Source organism: Indicator indicator, chromosome 4, assembly GCF_027791375.1.
Source record: "Indicator indicator isolate 239-I01 chromosome 4, UM_Iind_1.1, whole genome shotgun sequence".
Classification (NCBI taxonomy): Eukaryota; Metazoa; Chordata; class Aves; order Piciformes; family Indicatoridae; genus Indicator; species Indicator indicator.
The window spans coordinates 9,729,396-9,752,396 of NC_072013.1; the positions used below are offsets into that span (position 1 = coordinate 9,729,396).

At 43.1% G+C, this 23,001-nt stretch overlaps 1 protein-coding gene across 1 annotated transcript in view; it reads right to left on the reverse strand.

Annotated features, from left to right (window-relative positions):
- The window catches only part of RTF1 (RTF1 homolog, Paf1/RNA polymerase II complex component), a 33,872-nt gene extending 12,762 nt beyond the window's left edge, over window positions 1-21,110 (reverse strand). The window contains 7 exon segments of the mRNA XM_054400092.1: window positions 58-169; window positions 1,779-1,893; window positions 4,909-5,113; window positions 7,062-7,209; window positions 18,053-18,163; window positions 20,903-21,058; window positions 21,060-21,110. Of these exon segments, the coding sequence (XP_054256067.1) occupies window positions 58-169; window positions 1,779-1,893; window positions 4,909-5,113; window positions 7,062-7,209; window positions 18,053-18,163; window positions 20,903-21,058; window positions 21,060-21,110 (898 nt within the window).
- Between the last annotated feature and the right edge of the window lie 1,891 nt (window positions 21,111-23,001).

The window sequence follows — 23,001 nt, forward strand, 5'->3', positions numbered from 1 at the left end:
TTTTCAGAAAGCTGTAATAATGCCTCAAATTGTAGCAATAGTGAGACACTTTCATACCTGTTCTGTTCTTCCTTTTCTCTCTTTCTGCTTTCAGTTCCTCCATTGCCTGAGATTTCTTGTCTAGCTTCTCATCCCGCTTTGATCGCCGCTCTTTATTATGTGACATGACCTAAAAACATACACAGAGAGTCTCTCAACACCAAGTGAAACCCATACATTGAAATATGTTAAAACGAAGATTTGTTTGCATACTTAGAAAACTTTACAAACAGAAACCACTAACAAACTCTATTTTGAAATCAGTCTATTTTCAAGTTTGTTTTCAGAGGCTAAGGAAAGGGAAATGAAGCTAAAGCTTGAAATATTCTTTTTTCCTAATTCATGGGAAAAAGAAAGAACATTTTTTTGACACTTCAACATTTCTGCCACCAAGTTTTAGTGTCAAAACTCCTCAATCAAATTAAAAAAACGACTAGAGAAATAAAATGGAATTCTGCAACTAACAAACAACAAGGAACATTTGAATTCATATTCTTCTCTTTTTGCTTGTCCTTCTGTAAGGCCAAATTAAGATACTTGTTCTCATTCAGCAGCAAAATTATGTTAATAAGTATGTAAATTAGAAATAAACTTCTGTGTAAAGTCTGTGACATGGATCCAGATTTTAAATGTTGTAAGTCTTCTAATATTTTCCTTTTCTAACAGGTCTATCTGGAATGCCAGGTAGCACAGAAAGCAGCTTCTATAAAAAGCATAAAAGACAGTCAGTCATTTGAGGTAAGTTGAAGAAATTTCTAGAAGGAATTGTAAAAGAACTCTGCATAAGATCCTTTTATATATGCATATGTCTGCATGCATCTACACATTATGTACTATATATACAGACTATACAAGTGTACACCATGATGTTGAGAGGGGTAGGGAGATGAGATTTGCTTTGCTTAATGGGTGCCTAAGGGAAAACTCATCTCATCTGATTTAAGTGTTAAACATCCATTTCACTAGAAAACAATACGGAGTGAGTTGCCAGCTGAAGACAGCCTTCTCTGCTGCACAGATGTGACAGCAAGTGCAAACTATCAACTAGTTCTTAGATGGCTAAAGTTAGGAGAGATGAATCCCATCCCATTCTGGGAACCTTTCCGCCTGGACTCTAAATAGTTAAGGGCAAAATCATAACCATTTGAAACTTCTGCCAATTCATCCATTTGAAACTACACTTCAGTAACAGAGGACTCACCTCCAAAACTGGTATTATTCTCTCTCTTTCTAGTGGAGGTGGAAAAACTAGACAGCTCCCTCAAGCTTTCCCTTGACATCCCTACCAGTAGAAACAAAGCACTCTTTCGAAACACTATATGTATATGCAGAATAAATAAGATCTGAGCAGTTTTTGGCCTGCTCTCAAACTTCCACTTACAAGACAGACTGCAACACTTTGGACTGAAAGACAGAAGTTTGTCTAAAGGAACTACAAAAGGTTGCTTTCCTGTTCTCTTATGGGAGGACTATCACAGCAGCTTTAGAGCCAGCTGCAAGTTTGCATTGTTCATTAAAAGGAGTTACCAGTGCATCCTTCAGCAGGCCAAAATGTTATTTTTTTAAATGAACTAAAGGCTAAAGATAACTTAAGCATATAAACAAACTAAACTCTGACCTGCTTAACACACTGTTTGACATTAAGGGAAAACATCAGGGCAGGGAGAGGCAGCATCTTGTCTCCTATCACCAGAGGAAAAGAGTTTGTTACTAAGGACAGCCTTAGTAACAAATCCTACCTGGGATTCCTGGATTTGTGTGAGTTTTTTCTTCTCCTGCTCCTCTTCTTGCTTTTTCTTTTTCTCTTTCTTTTCTTTCTTTTTTGCCGTTTTTAGTTTCTTCTTGATTTCAAACCTAGCAGCAGATATGGAAACAAAAAGATTGTGTGAAAGAACACTCTCTCCCTGAGTGAGCAAAGTACCATTCCCATGCTATCAAAGCTGACGTTGTAGGCTGCAAAAACACTTCCACTGCGTGCCCCAGGTTGATAACCTTTTACTGCTATCCTGTCCCCCTTTCCCTTCCCCAAGAAAAATAAGGTGAAGAAAAGCTGAGCATAGAAAAGTGCAGGTTTACAGACAGCTAACTTAAAGGCCTGAGGAGACCGCAGTAATGGCTACTCTCCCAGTCCTAACTCCATCTTCATCTTTGCCTGTGTAGTGACCATCGCATGCTGCCTCCAACTCTACTCAACTGGCTATTTCACATCGTTTGAACCCAAACAGCTAAAAACTTGGTTGCTTAAAGCCACTACCATGTTAACTCCATCTCTCCATTGGCACTATTTGCACCAGCTTGTGTAAGAATGCCTGCAAAGAAGTCACAGTGAGTCATAGAACCAAAGGTTGAAAAACACCTTTAAGATCGAGTCCAGCTGTAACCCAACTACCATGCCCATTAAACTGTATCCTGAAATGTTCTGTTTACATGCTTCTTGAATGCCTCCAGGGATGGCAACTCCATTACCTCCCTGGGCAGCTTGTTCCAATGCCTGACCAGTCTTTCAGTAAAGGAATTCTTCCTAATGTCCAATCTAAACTTTCCCTGGCACAGCTCACACCCATTTCCTCTCATCCTATCAATAACTACCTGGGAGAAGAGACTAGTCACTAGCCTCATTACAACCTCCTTTCAGGTACAGAGCAGTAAAATCTCCTCTTAGCATTCTCTTCTCCAGACTAAACAATCCCAGTTCCCTCAGCTGCATTCCAGTCGGACTCAGGCAGATTCTGCGGTCCAGTTTAGGCACTTCCATTTCTGCCCTCATAAATTATCGTAACAGAATGGTTTAGGTTGGAAGGGACCTTAAAGATAATCTAGTTCCAACCTCCTTGCTATTGGCAAAGACACCTCCCACTAGATCAGGTTGCTCAAAGCCCCATCCCACCTGGCCTTGAACACTTCCAGGAAGGGGGCATCTACAACTTCTTTGGGCAACCTGTGCCAGTGTCTCACCATCCACACAGTAAAGAATTTCCTCCTTTTATCTATTCTAAATCCACCCTCTTTCAGTTTGAAACCTTTACCTCTCAATCTATCACTTCATAAATCCTGATTAAAGAGTCCCTCCCCATCTTATAGGCCTCTACAAGTACTGGAAGGTTGCTATAAAATCTCCCTGGAGCCTTCTCTTTTCCACCTCTGCCCTCACAGGGGAGGTGCTTCAGTCCCCTGATCATCTTTGTGGCCCTCATCTGGACTTGCTCAAGCAGGTCCATTACCTTATGATGGGGGCCCCAGAGTTGAACACATTACTCCATGTAGGGTCTCATGAGAGCAGATGGGGAGAATCACCTCCCTTGACCTTCTGGCCACAATCCTCTTGATGCAACTGGCTTTCCCAGCTGCAAGCAACAAATTCCTGGCTTATCCCACCCTAAAAACTTATTTTCAGCCACTCTGTTGAGAAGCGTAAAGATTTTGCTGGAACTGTCCTGTGACTGAGATCCCATTGCACCATTGACTGGTTATTGCTTTAGTGAAGTGTGCATATGGCCAAACACGAGAAAAAAGTTACTTAACTTTCAATAACTGAAATTCAAAACATGTCAGCCACATGCATGTTACATGGTCCAGTCTTCTTCAGTCCTTTACACCTGGATTTTGTAGACAAGAAACTGAAGTGCCAGATGAGCTTTTTGCCCTTTATGGCTTTAGCATGAAGCACAACACACAGGCACTGTCACATGCAGCAGCTGCTGTAATCCCAATGACCTCACAGCACAATGTACATACAGAGCTAGAAAGCATTCTGAAAGATTCAGCTTACCATAAAGTGAAATAACTGCCCCCTACCCCCTTAATTCTACCTGCCAACTTCTTTACATAGAACAGGACAAACTTGTTCAAGATTAAATCAAGCTTAAGACTGTTTAGCTTGTTTGTGACAAGTATTCTCCAAGGTTCATTCTAAAAGAAAGACATTCGGTTACATTCACAGAACAGCGAATGAAATTAAAGAATGGTATCCTTCTACCTGACCTAAATCAAATCTTTCACTCATTCTGATCCTTTTGAGCAGACTAGATAGGCCATTGAAAAGTGGTATTTAAAGACCTACAGAGAGGCAGTGCTCTGAATAAGGCTTGAAGAAATGGACAGTCTGACAGTAGCTTGTATTAACATGATTTACTCAAAAGATGTCATCCCTCTAAAGAAATTTCTCAGCAAATGAGAAAAGAGAGAAGTCACCAAAGAGGGAAGAGACTAAAGAAAAGAGTCCAAACACATGCCAAATCTTTTGTCTTAGACTCATTGTAACAAAAATACCTTTACTAGGAGGAAATTGCCTGACTGGATAGTGTTACAGTAACAAACAAAACAAGCCACACCTAAGGTAAAAACCCAAAAAGGATGCATTGAAAATGACATATCCAACACCACTCCTCATTATTACTATCTCTCTCTCTTCTAATAGGGCCTTAACTAGCTTCACACCCATATAGAGACAACCTTAAACCCTCTGCTTCACCATTGTTTAAATGAACAATTCCAGAAGTTCATATACACCTCAATTTGTTTGCATCTTTTCAAATTACCAGCATGTGACAGCTAACACAAAAAAAGGACAGAAGAGAAAGCAGTCCTTCTGTCTGGCATATAGAGTGTGAAGCAGTAAGATGCCTTTAGGGGTAGCTGGCAGAAGCAGGCATATTCCACAGCTGAGAAACTTCCAGAAACGGACTTTTACAAGAACACACAGAGATCCTGTTGTGCTGTGCTTCTCAATGAGGTATAAGGACAGTTATGCAAAAAAAATCTACAATGAAGCTAATTCACTTTATAGTGCTGAATGCTTGGACCCCAAACATGAAAGCACAGTCAGCCTGGATGAACTTGCTACCAAATACCAACAGATATAAAAGTCACCTTCTCTTTAGCACTTCTCTCTTCTCTATCCGGTTAAACAGCTCCTGCTCTCTCTCCTTCTCTGTCATTTGCTCCAGTCGAGCCCGGTCTTCTTCATCTCCCATCAGGTCTTCTCCATAGCCATCATGGAATTCCTCATCTTCAGATGAAGAATCTGAATCTGAGCTAGACGAGGAGCTGTTGCTTTCTGAGTCAGAGACTTCTCCTACAACAAAAATACAATACAGTGAGATTCAACCAAGGCAAAGCTAAACTGCTTTATTGTAGCCCATTAGCAAAGGATACCATGAATTTTACACTCCTCTTACACTGCACTGAAAGCACATCTACCAAGAAACCTATGCCCAGGAGGAAACACTTTATTACCACAAGACACACATGCTGAAAAATGATAAAAGGATGACTAGTACTATGAGTGAACAGAAATTGAGTTATAAGTAACAATTCTTAGTAGGCTAAGAATTGTTACTAAATTTCTGTTCACACATAGTACTAGTCATCCTTCTATCATTTTTCAGCATGTGTGTCTTGTGGTAATTTTAGATGGCCTGTTGGTTAGTGTGTTAGGGTCTTAAGACTAGATTTCTATCTGCTTAGATCCCCAAGAAGTTGCTTACACATCCATAACTTTGTAGGTGTACATGTACATCTCAAATGCCACTAATTTACAACTAGCAATACTTCTCCTCACAGCAATCTGAAGAACCAAAATTCATCATTTGAAGTCTGCAACATAATGAATTTCTGCATCACAAGATGAAGTTGAAATGCCCTGCCCCCAGAACTGGCAAAGCCATGACACTAGCTCCACTACTGTAACAAGCATTCCCAGTTACACGTGGGTTTAGGGAACTGCTGACTCCCCTAAATAGTGGGTGCTGGATGTATTTCAAATGTTTTCAAATACAAATATATTTTCCTGTCAACAGAAAGGTTTCTTTTCTTGCTTTTTTCCTTTTAAGTCTGAAAATAAAATTAAAAAAACCTCTACATTAATCCACTGTTTCTCTGAGAAAGAGTTCTCAGAAACCTGTTGAAAGAACTACACGTAGAAGATATTCTGAACATACTAGAGAAATGACCAAGGCTTACTGTGCTGCCCTTAGCCAGAAGAGGCTATTGCATTCTCTAACTCAGTTGCGCTCGTGACAGAAATTTTGTCACAGAGCAATTTTTCTTCTCATGAGTTATGAAATTGGAGAGGAGATAGGAGTGGAGAAACTGGTGTCTGAAAATGGGAACACCACCTCTGGACTTGATTCAAGTCCAACTGCTTTGATTATCTCCCCCAATTGACCACATGACACCAAATCATAAAAACAGATATGTGATTTTTTTTCTTTCACTTCCCTTCAGACCTCAGTATTTCTGGGAACTTCCAGCTTTGCAAAGCTTACACTGTGAAAAACCTTGATTTGCAAGCACTGATCCGTGGAGGCTCAGCACTCCATGTTTTGGTCCGTCTCAGCTGCAGCTGATATACTAGAGCTGTACACTTCTTCATATTCTTTCTTAACTTTGCTTTTATACTATCTACTGAAATCACAACTAACCACCTGCAAACCTTCATGGGCATGAAGAAAGCAGAAAAGAACTCCGGAAGCTTGCCCAGCATTGGAACATATTCACTATTCAGAATTAAAAAAAAAAAAAAAAGATAAATTTGACAAAATTAAGCAATGATTTTTCTTCTTCCACGTCAGTACAAACTGAATTTCAACTCAGAGCAAACACATGCAGATAAACTCCTGTTTACATCACACAGGACTCTACACCTTTCCCTTTGTCATCACATTTGGCAAGGGAAAATAAGTCAGCAGAAAAAAAGAGAGCCCCCCCACACTACAGATGGAACATGCTAGAAGGAAGAAAGCAACTTTCCAGGAGAAGGTAAAGCAATTAAACATGATAAATTTTTCAGTCCAAACAATATTTAGTGTTGTGGTTGTAACTAGAGTGCTCATGGCAATGCTATACTGAATTTTCTGTACTTCAAGCCATGGCAAGTTTAAGAGTCATCCAAACTGCCAGCAACACAAGGAAAACTCTTTGAAGGGCAGCCTTCACATCATCATTTAATGTTACCCTGCAGTGTGCACGAAGGGTTAACTTCACTTGGAATGACAGTGTTAGATGCATATAGGTTCTCTTACCCTCTTCGGGTGCTGAGCTCTCTGCAGAGCTGTCTTTATCCGAGCTGCCTGAAGAGGCAGCTTTGTTCGTCTGTTTCCTCATGGCTCCTTTCTTCTCCGCCTTACCCGCTTTTCCCTTTTTTTTGTTTTTAGAACCTCCAACAGTCCACTGCAAGGAAAAGAACCAATAAAGGGATCATGAGATACTAACATCACTCTCCCTCCCCCAAAACGGTGCAGTAAAAATGAATGAGAAATGGTCCAGTATTTGACAGCAACAAAACAACAATAAAAGAGAAAAATAAAAGCCGATTGGAAATTTATGAAATGAAAGCATTTTGAGGGGATGGTACAGTTGTCTCAGGGTTTTTATTTCAAAGAAACATAAAAAGTATCAGCCAACAGAAAACTAATGAAGACTTCAGAGTCTGCAATACCTGCAGAAGAGAAAAGAAGCACTGAAAATATTTTCCTAGGAAAACAATTTAAAACAAATGTCCAACTGCATCTGTGAAGATTAGCTTCAGTTTGCTACTATTAAACAGAAGCAACAGATGTGTTACTGAAGCTAAGACTATTCAAGAGCACATTTTAGATTTCATGAAGGCACACCAATTATGCATGATAGTCTGTCCAAAACTCTCAAGTTTTACCAGGAGCACACTGCATCTTGTATCTTTATGCAACAAGCTGACAGAACACTCACTTCAGTAGTGACACCAAGACGGTAGTGCCACCACCTGCACCTACATACACAAGTTGGAATCAAATCAGAATCACAGAAGTCATCAAGAAGAGAAAATAGTAATTTCAAATATCAAGTCTTAATTTGGATTTTCTCTTAATGTCATATCTTCATTTGATATAGACTGCATGACTTATACCACTGCACACATGGGCAGCAACTTGAAATCCCAAAGTGCCAAGGGAAGTACCAGTTGGTATTTACCTCATGGTGTGGCTTCTTAAGAGAATTTTTGCACTGTCCTAACTATCTGGGTAAAGCCAGAAGGGAACAGAACCAGTATGTCTATTATTTTAAGCCTTTAAAATATTTTGCACTTACTCTCCTAGAAATTCTCCAGGCACAAGATCTCCAGGGACAAGGCAGTTTCTCTCTAAATATATAAATATTTACACTATCATCCTCTCCATACATTTATATTACTCTCCTCTTTCACGTGCATAATCATCTGCTGAAGCACATAGTCTGCTAAAAAATAGATTCCTAATTCATATGAGCAAATACACTTTTGCACAACGGAAATCTTGCACTCAAAACTACTCTGTCTGGAAAAAAAAATAACTTTAGACTTGATCTCAAGTCCACACAAACTTCAAGCTCCTCATCCATTCACCCCCTCCTGGGGGATGGAACAAGTCCATCTCTGCATGCAGTTATCATTCCATCAAATCTGATGAATACTTCTGCCTGATTAGGCACCGTCTTCAGAGAACCCTGGTGTTCAAACTACCTAAATGAAACTTGACCAAGTAGAATCATGGAATTGTTTTGGTTGGATAAGAACTGTAAGATCCTCAAATCCAACCATAAAACCCAGCACTGCCAAATTGTCACTAAACCATATTCCTCAGCACCACATCCACACAGGCTTTAAATCTCTCCAGGGATGGTGACTCCACCACTGGCCTGGACAGCCTGTTCCAGTGTTTAACAACCCTTTCAGTGAAGAAATTTTTGCTAATATCCAATCTAAATCACTCCTGGTGCAATTTGAGGCTGATCCTTCTTGTTACCTTGGAGAAGAGACAAAGCCCTACCTCACTACAACCTCATTTCAGGGAGTTGTAGAGAGTGAGGAGGTCTCACCTCAGCCTCCTTTTCTCTAGGCTAAAGAACCCTAGCTCCCTCAGCCACTCCTCATGAGCCTTGTTCTCTAGACCCTTCACCAGCTCCACTGCCCTTCTGTGGGCACACTTGAGCACCTCAATGTCCTTCTTGTAGCGAGGGTCCCAAAACTGAGCCCAGTATTTGAGATGCAATAGTGAGTAGTTAGAAGCTACTACTTGACCTACTAATATTTTTAGAATTTCCTAGGTTTTGATTACTCTCACATCCAGACCTGTATCTTCTATTTGCCTCACTTTCTTTTCTAAGCATCATCTGTGTATTCAAAAATTATCTGTCCAAGTCCAGACAAGTTTTGTTTCCTGAGCTAAAAGTGCAGGTACCTAGTGGTGAGCCTCAGACTGCAATCCAGGCCCTATGCACTTTACCACAGTCTATTACAGTGCAAAGGATAGGCAAGAAACTCCACAGAAAGCATCTGACTTCACATCAGCCTGCTGCACTCAAGTCTTTATTGGCTTGTTCAGTGTTACAATACCACTGCCTAATAATATTCCTGGTTAACTACACCCACATAAATCAGTTAAGAACAAGCTTGTGCTCTGTCTGAATATGCTCAAACCTCCTTGTTAAGAAATCACCTCCTAGGTACTGCAGAGAAGAGTCTTTTGCTGCTTGTTCAAGAGCTCACCTAGTGCCAGCATACTCAGTGAGAAAGCGAAACTGAGCATTTAGCAGGAAGAAGCAGAGCCTTCTGAACCAGGGATACAGTGGTGCCTCCCTTCCCAGAGCTCTGTCATCTCTTCTCAGTGTTCAAACGCCAAATTATACCTTGCCTCAGCAGGCTGCACAGCAAGGAAGAAGCACAGAGAAAGGCACAGTACACACCACAGTTAGATCAAGACCTTGAGAGGTCATGCTGAGATAAAAGAAGTTGAGATCAGATAAAACCAGCAGGACTTCAGCTGTTAATAAAACATCTAATAGCTGTAGATACATGTGTTACAGATCACTGTTCTCAGCTTCTGTCTCACAAGTGGAATTATGAAGACAACCTGGGTCCTGGAAGGAATAACTGAAGAACAAGCAGTGCAACAACCTCTTGAGCAAAAAAAAACAAACCACCAACCAACACAATAAAAACACAAAATGCAATAAAAAACCCTTGCCCTAATGTAGGCAATTTTGTTTTGGTTTCTGTTTCACCCTGGAGATTACATTTCATCTTGCTCTTGTTTATGCAAGTGACTTCTTTTAAGTAACTGCTTGTCACTTTCCACTTTCAGTGTTGTCACAGAGACAATTTTTTCCTTACCCAACTTAGGTGCTTCAGGAGTTATTTAGCTACACTAGTCTCTCATGAATGCCTGATCATTCCTGGTACCACTACAGGACAAGACAAAGGGTTCAAGCAAGCTTTAAGGAAAAATCCAAAGCATAGCCAATGAGAGGCTCCTTTAGGCTCACAGATTGCCTTGCAGGCTCAGGAACCATCAGTTGTCACTTGGAAACTGAATGACCACTCTGTGTTGTTTAGAGAGAAACCAGTCAACATCAAGTTTCACAGAATCACTATGGCTGGAAAAGACCTTCAAGGCCATCAAGTCCAACTACTGTCTAACTTTACCAGGACCACTACTACACCACATCTAGACAGCTTTTAAATACATCCAGGAATGGCAACTCAACCAGTTCTCTAGGCAGCCTATTCAAGGTTTTGAGAACCCTTTCACTACAGAAGTTTTTCCTAATGCCTAACCAAAACCACCTCTGGTGTAACTTGATGCCATTTCCTCTTGTCCTATCAGTTGTGACTTGTGAGAAGAGACCAACCCCCACCTCCCTACAACCTCCTTTCAGGTAGTTGATAGAGAGCAAGAAGGTCTCCTCCCAGTCCCCTTTTCTTCATAGGGAACAACCCCAGTTCCCTCAGCCACTCCTCATGACACTTACTCTCTATACCCTTCACCAGCTTCATTGCCTTTCTTTGGACCTGCTCCAGCAACTCAATGTCTCTCTTGTACTGTGGTGCTCAAAACTGAACAGAGTACTCATTCTGCAGCCTCACCAGCACAGAGTTCAGTGGGACAATCACCTCTCTAGTCCTGCCGGCCACACTACTCCTGATACAGGTGAAAATGCCATTGGCCTCCCTGGCCACCTAAGGCACACTGCTGGCTCATGTTCAGCTGGCTGTTGATCAGCACCCCAGGTCTTTCTCTGCCCATCAGCTTTTCAGTTACTCAGCCCCAAACCTGCAGCATTGCATGGGGTTGTTGTAACTCAAGTGCAGGACCTGGCACCTAGCCTTGTTGAAGACCATACGATTTGCCCTAGCCTATCGATCCAGCCTGTCCTGGTCCTGCTGAAAAGCCTTCCTACCCTCCAGCACATCAACACTCCCACCTCATTTGGTATCATCTGTAAACTTCCTGAGGCTGCACTCAAAGATATTAAATGGGAGTGGGCCCAGCACCAAGCCCTGAGAAACACCACTTGTGACCGGCCACCATCTGGATTTCATTCACTACACTCTCTAAAGCCTGGCCATGCAGCCAGTGTTTGATCCAGCAGAGCATACACTCATCCAGGCTGAGGGCAGACGGTTTTTTCACAAGGATGCTGTGGGGGACAGCATCAAAGGCTTTACTGAAGTCTAGGTAAACAACATCCACAGCCTTTCCCTCATCCACCATGTGGGTCACCTTGTCATAGAAGGAGATGAGGTTTGCTAGGCAGGATCTGCCCTTCATGAGTCCACACTGATTGGGCCTGATCACATGGCTGTCCTGTAAATGGTGTATTATGACACTCAAGATGATTTGTTCCATGACCAGACTGATGGGTCTGTAGTTCCCCAGATCCCTCTTCAGGCCCTTCTTGTAGATGGGTGTCACATTTGCTAATCTCCAGTCCGCTGAGACCTCCCTGGTTAGCCAGGACTGCTGACAAATGAAGAGTGGCTTGGTAAGCACAACCACCAGCTCCTTCAGCACTCCTGTGTGGAACCTATCTGGCCCCATAGACTTGTGTATGTCTAGGTGATTCAGAAGGTCACTCACTACTTCCTCTCGGATTGTGGAAGTCTTCTTTTTTTCCCCATCCCTGTTGTCGAGTTCAATAGGTTTGCTACACAGCAAATGACTAGTCTTGTTCTTAAAGACTGTGGCAAAGAAGGTATTAAGGACTTCAGCCTTTTTCTAATCCTTAGTCACTATGTTTCACCCTGCATCCAATAAAGCATGAATATTTCTTGTTACAGCAGAAGATGGAACAGGTCAGGAATGGGATAGGACACAATTCCGGAAAGCCATGAGCTGCATTCCAAACCAGAGTCCGAAGCCCCTTCCTCATGCTCTAGCACACCAGCAGAGATCAGAAAGGAACAACGCGTTTGCATGTAATATCAAGTGAAAAAGCACACACAGTCAGAAGCAGGTTTGCTCTGCTTCCCTTCACTTCCTGCATCTCAAACACCAAACAGTATTTTTCAAAAATCTGTCTTCTATTTCAGTTTCTCCAGGTTTCCTCTTCCATGTTCCAGCCAGGCAGAGGAAGTCAACACTTCTCACATGCCTTCCATGACTGTAGCACGCCTCCTCTGAACAGCCTTTCTATTCACTGCTGCCTCCTTAGCCACCATCTGGAACCCTCCATGGTTCCAGACACAATGAGATAATAAATCCATGGATAAATGTGCTGCAACATGACTTTCTGCTTATTGTTTCATGCTATCAAACAACAGAGCTTTATGGTTCATTCACAAAAAGCAGCCAGAAGAGCATTTCAATTTCTCCTCTTGCTTCCCAGGTTTGTAGTGCTAATAGCTTGTATATTTCCCCAAGAAATAGTTGGGCTCTATGACCTGAAAGGCTCTTTCCAAACTAAATGATTCTATGATTCTAAGACGACCAAGTTAAGCCATAGCACCCAGAATGGACTGCCAATAACAAAAAAGCCTCACGTTATAAATTAGCCAGATTTAGAAGTCAGCTTCTACAAAAGCAACTACACAAACTGATTGAAGAAAATAATTTATAGCTCAGAAAACCTGGAACATATTTCCACTAGGGAGATGAAATGAGATATAGGAGGAAGCAAAAAAATAAAAAAGGCTCTCAGAGTACCGAATGCAGAAGAATCATTTTACCTCTGCTATTCAGACAGTAGCTCCTGGATATGGCTTTTATAAGCAAAAGGTAAATTAAAAGCTACAACATCAAAGCCAAACAGGTCCCTTACAAATGCGTTCCTCTGCCAGGCCACATAAACTTACAGCTCCCTGACAATATGACAGCTTAAGACAGCCAAGCTACATAACATTAGCCCAGCTTACAAAATTTCATCCCCTCTCTCCCATTCATACAGGGAAAACAAAAGGCAGTCCTCCAGGCAAGGCATCAAACTGCAGATTCAGCCTGTCTGAAGACTACAACAAGCAGCACAGATAGGAAGATAAGGCAGAATTTGCTGTCTTCATAGTTTCTCAAAGCTGGGAGAACTCTGCAGACAGCACTCCAAGAGTTCTCTACCACTACTGTTAAAACTAAACAGTAATTAAAGAGCCCTTGCTACTTTCCCCTGCCTTTTGAGGTCTGCACCTGTCTTTCAGACACATCGGACACCTTCACATTGACAATAGACCAGTAATTAGAAAACTTAAATCGTCATTTTAGATACAAAGGGGAGACTCAAAGTGTCAACAGGAAAATGGAAAGCAGAAAAGTAAATAAAGGAAACACCTTCTGAAGCCACAAAAGAGGCTTTGCCAGGAACTGGCTGAAAGAAAGCTTCCTGGGCCAAAATATCACCAGACACCCGATCCATCCTTATTGTTTAAGTACTGCTCAAAGGAGCTCATGGAAAGGTAACTATGGGGAGGGAGAAACCTACCTAAAACAGGTTCAAATGCAGCTTAAGCTGCAAATTAGCATTTGCTCTAGAAGGATTTTCAGGGCTCCATGTATTGAAAAGCAGCAAGAATTGGTGAGTGACAACATCAAGAAGGTAGATGTTAAAACACCAGTGAAGAAGCACTCTTCATACTCAAAACAAACTTGAGGATGCTACCAGCCGTGAAAACCTGCAAGGTCTTATTTAGGAAGCCTGGGCCAAGGAAGCTGGAGGTGGCAACAGCTGTGAAACACTTGGTCTGTGAGCGCCTCTCATGGATCTAGTATCATCAGCCAGCAAGCAGCATCTGGACTAAAAAGGCTTAATGACTTCTCTAGATACTAGACAATGCCTTATGACTGAATTGTTCTCAGCAAAATTGCTCCCTGGGTAGAAAGGAAAAGGGAAAAGCTCATGTGGCAAAAAAGATTAAATGAAATCACACATTCAAGTCCAGTACCTCCATAAGTCTGTTTCTGGAGCAACCTGCTCCACTTCAGAGCTCCTGCAGGCTCTCATACCACATAAATCAAGTCTTCAGGAGCTATGCCCCTGCTAGTTTACAATTTAAAGAAGCTACTTGCAGAATAAATTTTAAACCTATTTTGTTCACAGCTGCTCCATATTACTCCTTTGGATGTGCCAGCTTCTGTTCAACTAGCCTCTGCCATTCAGATCTGCACTTGTGCTCTGTCTGTGGTGTGAGAAGTAACCCCCAAGGGAGATGCAGCTTCTCATCCTGAAAGGAAAGCTTTACTATTGCACTCACGACCAGCTGAAGGTAACTGTCTTCAAGAAAAGTCAACACTACAATGCACACAGCCCATAAGAAGATTAAAGCACAGCCCATTTCAAATTTCCTAAGCGTGAAAAAAAAAATCATGGAAAAGGCCTCACAGAACTGGAGAACCCACTCATTCTCAAAGATCTACTTAAGTAGTATTATGAAATAAAAGCACACAGGAAAAGAAGAAATTTAGTGCTGTGATCTCCACAAACTTTCAAAAGACAGCCCCAAAACTGAAGGCAGCCAGGCAGTGTTCAGCTAATCTGCATTTGCTAGAGTGCTCTAACTTAAAGTGCAATAATCAGACCCAAACTTTCAAGTCCTGTCCTCATATTAGGGGCAGAAAGCCAGCTAGGTCAACTGCTATTTGAGACTGATTTCTTCACTAGCTGCATGACCACTGCTTACCTCCTTCTCTGTTCCATAACTCTTGACAAGATCTTCAGCTTTTCTGTTTCCTACTGAATCTGCAAATTTGCAAATAAAGGCATAAACAGATATTCCTCACTGAACTCCATACTAGTACAAAGCATTTATTATGTAATTTTTCTTGTAATGAAAATATCTTCTGCTATCACCCTAGAGCTGTTAAAAGGCACAAGCAAATCCCTCACCACATTAAAACATGTGTAGAAGGACAGACAGATGCACACCAGTGTTGTCAGGAAGAAACCTTTCCAGAGAAACGAGCAGGAGATCCTACAGCATTGTGGCTTTCTGTCTTATCTGATGTTAGTGAAGTTGTTGCTGAAGGCACCCAGGTTTCACCACACAAGAAAAAGAAATCTCTTACTGTAAGCAACGATACTAGGATAAAAGGAAAGGTGAGAAGGAACATCATCCACAAAATATCTTCCATAGCAATGAGGCTACCTTGTGGACATATATACCTCTAGCATGGTATCCCCAGTAAGTAACTTGGATGACACCAAGTTGGCTACATGCAGCAGTCTAAAAGTCTGGGATGGTGAGCTCTTGAGTAGTCATAGCCACACATTGCTCCACAGATAAAGAAGTGTCTGCCTTCACAGCTGTGTCCAGCTTAGCATGTCTTTGCAAAGGTAGAACTTCCTATCACAGCGTCCTGCGGTCATCACTATTCAGCAGTTCTCTGAACAACAGGTTCATGGTCAATTCAGTCATATACTTTCCAGACCCACCAGAAAATGGTTCAGAGCAACCCTCCCATTTTGTTGCCTGCAACTCACCTTCAGTCCCTTGGCTATGTAATTGGATTCTGTCATTAGAATTGCTTAAAAAGTTAAAGAAACCAGCCTCTGCACCACAAACATCTGATGTGGACAGTAACTTTCACAAAAGTACGTTCTCACCAAGACACACAAAATGTAACACTCTCAATCTCCTGAAATCTCTTGGGCACCACTGTAGAGATGTGGCACGATGTGCATGTGCTGCTGTTTTGCAATTCCAAAAGGCACTTTCTCTCCCCTATGCCCCACAAACTCTCCTCCCTTTAAAAAACACAAAACGCAACAATGACCTCTGAAGCGGAGATTCAGGCTCCTTTCCTGTACATGCAACAAAGTGACAATCCCAGGACCTTTAGCGTTTGCCAAAAGGCACAAAGGATGTGCACACTACAAAACCTACATGGAAGCACACAGGAACGATTATGCACATTTGCCCAGGGTAGCAATTTCCATGCTTTTGCCTCAAGGTCCTCATCTCACAGGAAGTCCAGCAAGACAATTCAAGTTTTAGACCTTGTCTCAACCCTCCAGGTTGAGCAAACTTCAAACCAGCCACAGGAACACTGATTAAAACCAAAGTTCTTCAGCAGGAGTCACATAGTCAAGCCTAGGATGCACACACCTGAGTGAGTGGCAGAAGCAGAACTGTTATAACCCAGGCTGTTTCACCCTGCTGTGACAAGCAGCAGTTCAGAATGCATATTTCTGGCACAGGAATAGAAGCCAGTGTCCTAATTACCTCTTCTCTAAATCTTTTCCTCATCCTGCATGGAGGTCAGAAAGAACAAAGTATCAATCAGAAACCATACACACATTAGAAAGAGTATCAAATGCATCTGGTGCAACAAAGATACTACCCCCTCTGCAAGGTCTGTGCAAATTCCTGGAGAGATTTACTGCCATATTATGCATATAAAGGAAGTTACTTGTGGTTATACAAGCTAAAAAAAAACATTAAAAAATAACAAATCAGTAATAGTATTTATTCTGTCAGTTTTCAGAGATTAACACAGATGAGAAAGATTTATTATTGATGTACTCTCCACACCTAAATATACTTTTCTAGAGAAGCTGGTCTCCACACAGTTTAGAATAAATAAACTGTGTACCAGCAGATCTCAGCATACAGACAGACTCACTGGCAACCCAGGAAGAAATTTAATATATCTAGTCCATTCACAGTTTTCTCTCTCTTTATGTCTTAGGCATATATTAGAAACCAGAGTCACTTTTTAAAATTTGTCTTTTAAGAAAAGGATTGACTGAAACAGAGTTCCAAGCATATTTATTTTGAGCATGCCTCAGAAAGAAAATGAAACCACTCATTCTTGGAAAAAGCTCTACTACATTATCAAATGCTTAACAGCTTATCACTGGTCTCTCCTACTGGTATTCGAGTTGTCACAATGAACAATCCTTTCTGCACTTTCAGAAAAAAGAAATCCACCTCAAACAGCCACCTGTTAAAATTTTGGGAATAGTGGGAAAACATGACCCCACTACACTGTGTGGAAAGCTTTCAAAAGATATTTGTAAGCCTTCAGGAAAGTGTTCTCATTGAAATACCTGTGACACTTCTTTCAGTTCCTCTGCTTCAATTTTTACTTGTAGGTGAAACCAGCTCTAGAATGTGGTACCAAGAACCACTAATAACCCCAGATATAGCAGATAAGCACTGCTATACAATGTACTGACAAAATCTTAGAACAAGGTAATGCTGAACTCTTCCTTGCCTCACTTTCTTAAAAAATGCCAACAGAAACCACACTCCATTGTCTGTTCAAATGATCAGACAAGCTAGCTCACAGCACAGTTCTTGGAGAATCCAAGTAGCTAAAGAGAACGGTTTTACCACCTGTAAAACAATACCAACTGCTCTGACCCTCCTCTTCTCTGAAAAGAGAAGGTAGGTGTCTTCTGAAAGTGAAAATCTCTCTCTCTTAATTCAGAACCAGCTTTCACAGCTTCACCACTACCTCAACCAAAAGCATTATATAGGAAAAGCACCAGCAGGCAGGTCACCAGGCCATTCAGACCATATGAACATTGGATTAAACAAGCAGTCACCAGTCACATTTTCTATAGACAACCAGACTACTTTGTATACAGTCACAATTCAAAGCATATTGACTGAAAGAAAAGAACCACAATATAGAAAAGTATTTCTGAGTACACATCCTCTGGCCTTGATGACAGCCCTACTTTATGAAGTCAACAGGCTAAATATACTGCATGATAAATAGTTTCACTGCTCAGACACAGTCAGACAAACAGCCCATAGTAAATGTCACTAACAACATGACAAACTCACCTCATCGTCACTGTCTGACGTCTCAGAGTCTGAAGATGCTGTAGGTTTGCTCACAGGTGCCTCCTTCTCTTCAGAGTCACTGCGTTTCCGTTTGGCCAATGACAAGAGCTCCTGGTATGAAAAACCACACATCTGTTTCAAAATGTTGTCATCAGTTTTACCAATCCAGGTCATCTCTCGTGTGATATCTGAGCACATCCCCACTACGGAACACAGTCTACTTATGTTTCATAAATAAATGTATATACACACACACAATTTTAACACAACTGGACGCTACAAAAGGATTATGAAGATAACAAGCTGTAAGAATCACAGAATGGCTTAGGTTGGAAGGGATCTTACAGATCATCTACTCCAACCTCCCTGCCAAGGCCTCATCCAACCTGGCCATAACCTTCCAGAGTCCCACCACCCTCATATTGAAGAGCTTCGTCCTAAGATCCAGTCTAGACCTACTCTCCATTACTTCTTGATATAAATGACATAAAACAAATTACTTTCAGAGTCATGTCCAGATTTGATTTATTTGGATTGGGCAATAATTAGAAAACACCTGAAAAACATTGTGTAGCATTAAACCAAAAAGCCAAATATCCCAAGAGAGCAGCCTCTTCTTCTAAATAAAAGACATGTTTGCAATTATACACTTTGAAGGGGAAATGCTTCAGGCATCACTACAATGTCATGGCAAATAATATTTAGTCAGCCTGTTCAATTCCTCTTCCCCGTCCCTACACACCACTGAATGTACTTAAAGCTTTGGACAGACACAGAGCAGCTCAGCATTTGTGAAACTAAGTAGAGCTGTTCTCCTAAGGAAGCACTTTTAAAGGCAGCAAAACAGCAAAGAGAACTAAATGGTTCTCAAATAATCTCATCATCTGCTGTTCATAGCTTGTTCAGATGATATAAGGAGTAGCACATGACAAATATTTGTGAAGCTGCCTTACTGTCTTTGACAAATAATTTACGCTTAAAAACATTGCTGTGGGGCTGATAGCTGTGAGTAGGAATACAGTCATGACAACTTCTGCAGTCTTGGTAAGTCAATAGTAGATTGGTTTGTATTAGTTTCACACATGGAAGATCATCTCCATAGTAAAAGGATTACAATTTACTATCTCAAATGAGAGGCACTGCATAAACAAACCTTTCTCTGCAGAGGGCATGCAATATCAGGAGAGGGCACCTGTACAATTAACAGATCTCTTCAGGAACCTCCTGATGTTTTTCTACACTTCCTGGAATTCCTCTCCCACAACTTCAATCCAGGTTACCTCCCTGGATGATATATAGATGTATTTACCACTACTTTTATTCCAAGGAATTTTCCTTCCTTCTTTCTTCTGTTGTTCTGCTTCCCAAGATACTTTATTAGAAAGGCTCCTACTCCTTCAATTCAACAAGCCTAGATTGCCACAGGAAGCTGTCAAACATTTAACCTACAGGGGCCTAACTCAGTGTACTCTCATCCTTAAAAAACTGCTTCCCTGATGCCTGATCTTCATCCTTGCACATACATATATATCCAAGCTGTTATAACTGCTACAATTAGCTCAGTGGAAGAGGAAGCACCTACTACTCAGATAGGGCTGCAGACACGTGCTTCCAGGGAATGATGGAACAGATGCAGAACAATGTGGTTATTCCCACCATCATCACTCTGATTGCCTGTGATGCATGCTACAGCTAGGCCAACTCCTTCCATTTTCAAGCTCTGAAGAAACTACGAAGCTAATACACTAGCGGAGCAGTGTTGGCAGCTGTAAAGACTCTAGAGGCATGCAAGATCAACCACATAAGGGTATGATCTGCTCTGGTATATTTGCCTGGCAGAGCCTCTGATTTAATTTTTGTGACGCTCCAAGCTGCACAACTATTTTTGAGTGTTTGGGAAGAGTTTTTTTTATTGCAACATAGCAACAGCTTCTATATTGAAAACCCTGAAGGCCCTGAACATAAATTACATCAGACATGTAGGCTTCAGCATCTTTAACCAGCCAAGCTTCTCCCTGGAACATGCACTGCCATACATGCTGTAACACACTTCACTTATAATGTCTTTATTCAGCATTTCAATCACATCATCGACAGCTGCTACACCAAAGTGTAAGTCTTCGAAAGCAGCTCCCTTCAAAGAGCTCCTTTTGCAGCCCTGGCACGGTTAAGCTGACACCAGACATCACACTTACAACCCCAGGAGGCGTGCTGATGATAAAGAAATACTTGCCCTTGTTACATCTACCGTCTCCTAACTCCATACAGTTTCCCACGAACAGAGCTCCCCCAGCTCAGTCGCTCGGATGGAGGAGGGAGCATTAAACACGCGTTAACACTTGCCCCAGGAGTCCGCCTGCCCCGCGGGGCTCACCGAGCTGGCGGGAGACAAGGACCTAACACGCTGCTCTCCCTCTCCGCTCTCCGGGCGTGCCAAAGCACCACAGAAAAGTTGCCCAACCCCTTTGGGCCTCTTCCCCCACTACCCAAGGGGTGACGACTGCCGGCAGCTGGGCCTCACTCCCCCCTCCTCAGGGCCAAACCGCCCCGAGCATCGCCTCTCTGTCCCGCTGAGCGCCGCCCTCCTGCAAGTACCGGGCCCCGCTGCAAACAGCCCTCGAAACCCGCCAACGCGGGCCGCCTGCCAGGGGCAGGCCAGGGAGCCGCTGGAGGAAAGCGAGCTCTCTTCACCAAGGCCGCGGGGGTCCTCATCGGGCTGAGGAGAGCGACGGCGGCGGCGCGAAATCCCCGGGCTGGAGCGAGGGAACGAGGGAGGGGATGGCGGCGCCGAGCCCTGGCGCGGGCCGGAGATCCCAGGCCCCGCGTTCGGGCCGGGCCTGCCCCGCGCACCTGATCTAGGTTCTCCTCGCTACCGCTATCCTCAGTATCGGAGTCGATAAGGACGCGGCCTTTCCGCTTCTTCACCATGGCGGAGCCGGCTTTTTTTCCCCCCCCACCCCTTCCCCGCCCCGGCGCCGTCGGCGGCGGCGCGGCGCTCACAGCAGCCCGGCCTGCCCCGCGCCGCTCGCCCGCCCGGGACACAAAGGGCACCGCGCATGCGCACCGCGCCGGGGCGGGAAGGAAGGCGGAGCCGGCGCCCATAGCGGGAGAGGGGCGAAGAGGAGGAAGCGTCGTTGCTGCCGCCTTTCCTTCGCCCCTTTACCCCTACGGACGCCAGCAACGGACTCTATCAGTGTTTATTCGTGTTCTGCCCCCGAAATGTTCCTCACAAACAGGCACATTCCCCCTCAGCCTCTCGCTAAACGTAAAGCTATTTGCGAGTAAACTGCTCAAGCACCGAGCACTTTTCCGTGCCCCCAGCGCGCAGGAAAGATATCACCTCCGCTGCTGGTGAGGGCGGGAATTGGGTGGCTTTCGCCGGCAGCGGAACTTGAGCGGAGCGGGTGCGTGTTGCCCGCCGGGCCCGGAAGCTCGGGACCTGCCGGTAAGGGCGGGAAGGTGAGGCGGTGCCTCAGCGCTGGGGAGTCTTAGCTGGGGAGGGGGTTTTCGAGACAGATCGCTTGGGGGAGGGGGCGCTACCGCCTGTCACTGCGTTTCGGCTTCGCCTCTGCCCTCTGGGCTAGGAGAAGGCGGGTGGGATCCGGGCCCGGTGCCCAGGCCGCGGCGCTGTTCGCTGTGAGGACGCTGTGAGGCTCAAGTGGGACCGTCGCTAGAAACGGAGGTTCCCTAACTGCAGGGCAGTGAGCCCGCGCTGGCGTAATGGTAAATTGTTGCGCAGGGACTAAAATCTGACAAAAGTAATATTTATTAAAACTTCCGTTTTTCTTTCTCTCGGGACTGGTAGGAAGCAAGGACTAGGCTGTGCTGAGCTGGGCTCGGCATGGCTGCGGGCTGCAGCTTTTCGGCACCTTTCCTCTCTGCCTGTTAAGTTTTGGATCGGGGCAGGTTTGCCGGCGGGGGCCAGAAATGGACTGAGTCACAGTCCAGGCTCTTGGTGCGTGCTCATCCCACTCTGCGACTACCTGAAAGGAGGTTGTAGCGAGGCGGGGTCAGTCTCTTCTCCTAAGTAACAAGAACCAGGATAAAATGAAACAGCCTCAGGTTGTGCCAGGGAAGGTTTAGTTTGGACATTAGAAGTTTCATCACAGAAAGGATTGGCAATCCTTGGAACAGGCTGCTCACGCTTGAGTCACGATCCCTGGAGGTATTTAAAAGATGTGTAGATGTGCTGCTGAGAGACATGGTTTAGTAGTGACCTAGGTTAACAGTTGGACTGGATTTTAAATGTCTCTTCAACCAAAATGCTTCTTTGCTTCTGTATAAAGAATATATGTGGAATGACTGGTACCATTCTTAAAATCTCAGAGAAGATGAACTGATTTGACATCATTTTGGAAAAAACCAACAAACCAAGCAACTATTTATGTGTCAGACATAGTAGCCTCTTTAAAGAGCATTGAACATTAAGACTCTCCCTTATGAACTAGAGAATAGCAATGTTGCCTTAACTGTTCTTACCAGCAATAATGCAGAGACAAGCAAAGAGAAGATCTTTAGAATTTCTTCCACAGCTCTCTAAAAAAGAAAAAAATATTAAGTTGCAGTCTTTCATGTTAATTCTTTGGTCTTTGCAAACTTTCTTGTAATCCTAAACCAGAGATGTTGTGGTGGCAAGGGACAGGATGATGTATGGAAGAAGCATGTAGTGTGGCAGCAATAGGACTTCATGTCTGTGAAGTCTGATTGCCTGTGACTGTCAGATGAGGCTGTTGTTCTGGTCCATATGCCAGCAGGGTCTACCTGTTGTGGATTGTGGTTTTCTTGTAGGGGTTAATACTTTGTAGTTAGATAGGTGCCATGTTTTGGAAACCTTATTCTTGAGATTGGTTTTGGTGGTGTTACTCATCTGTAGCTGCTTACAGTGAAAGAGATGAGGAGAAATTGCCTTTTTATCTCTATTTTCAGTTTTAATTAAAGTATTTTATTTA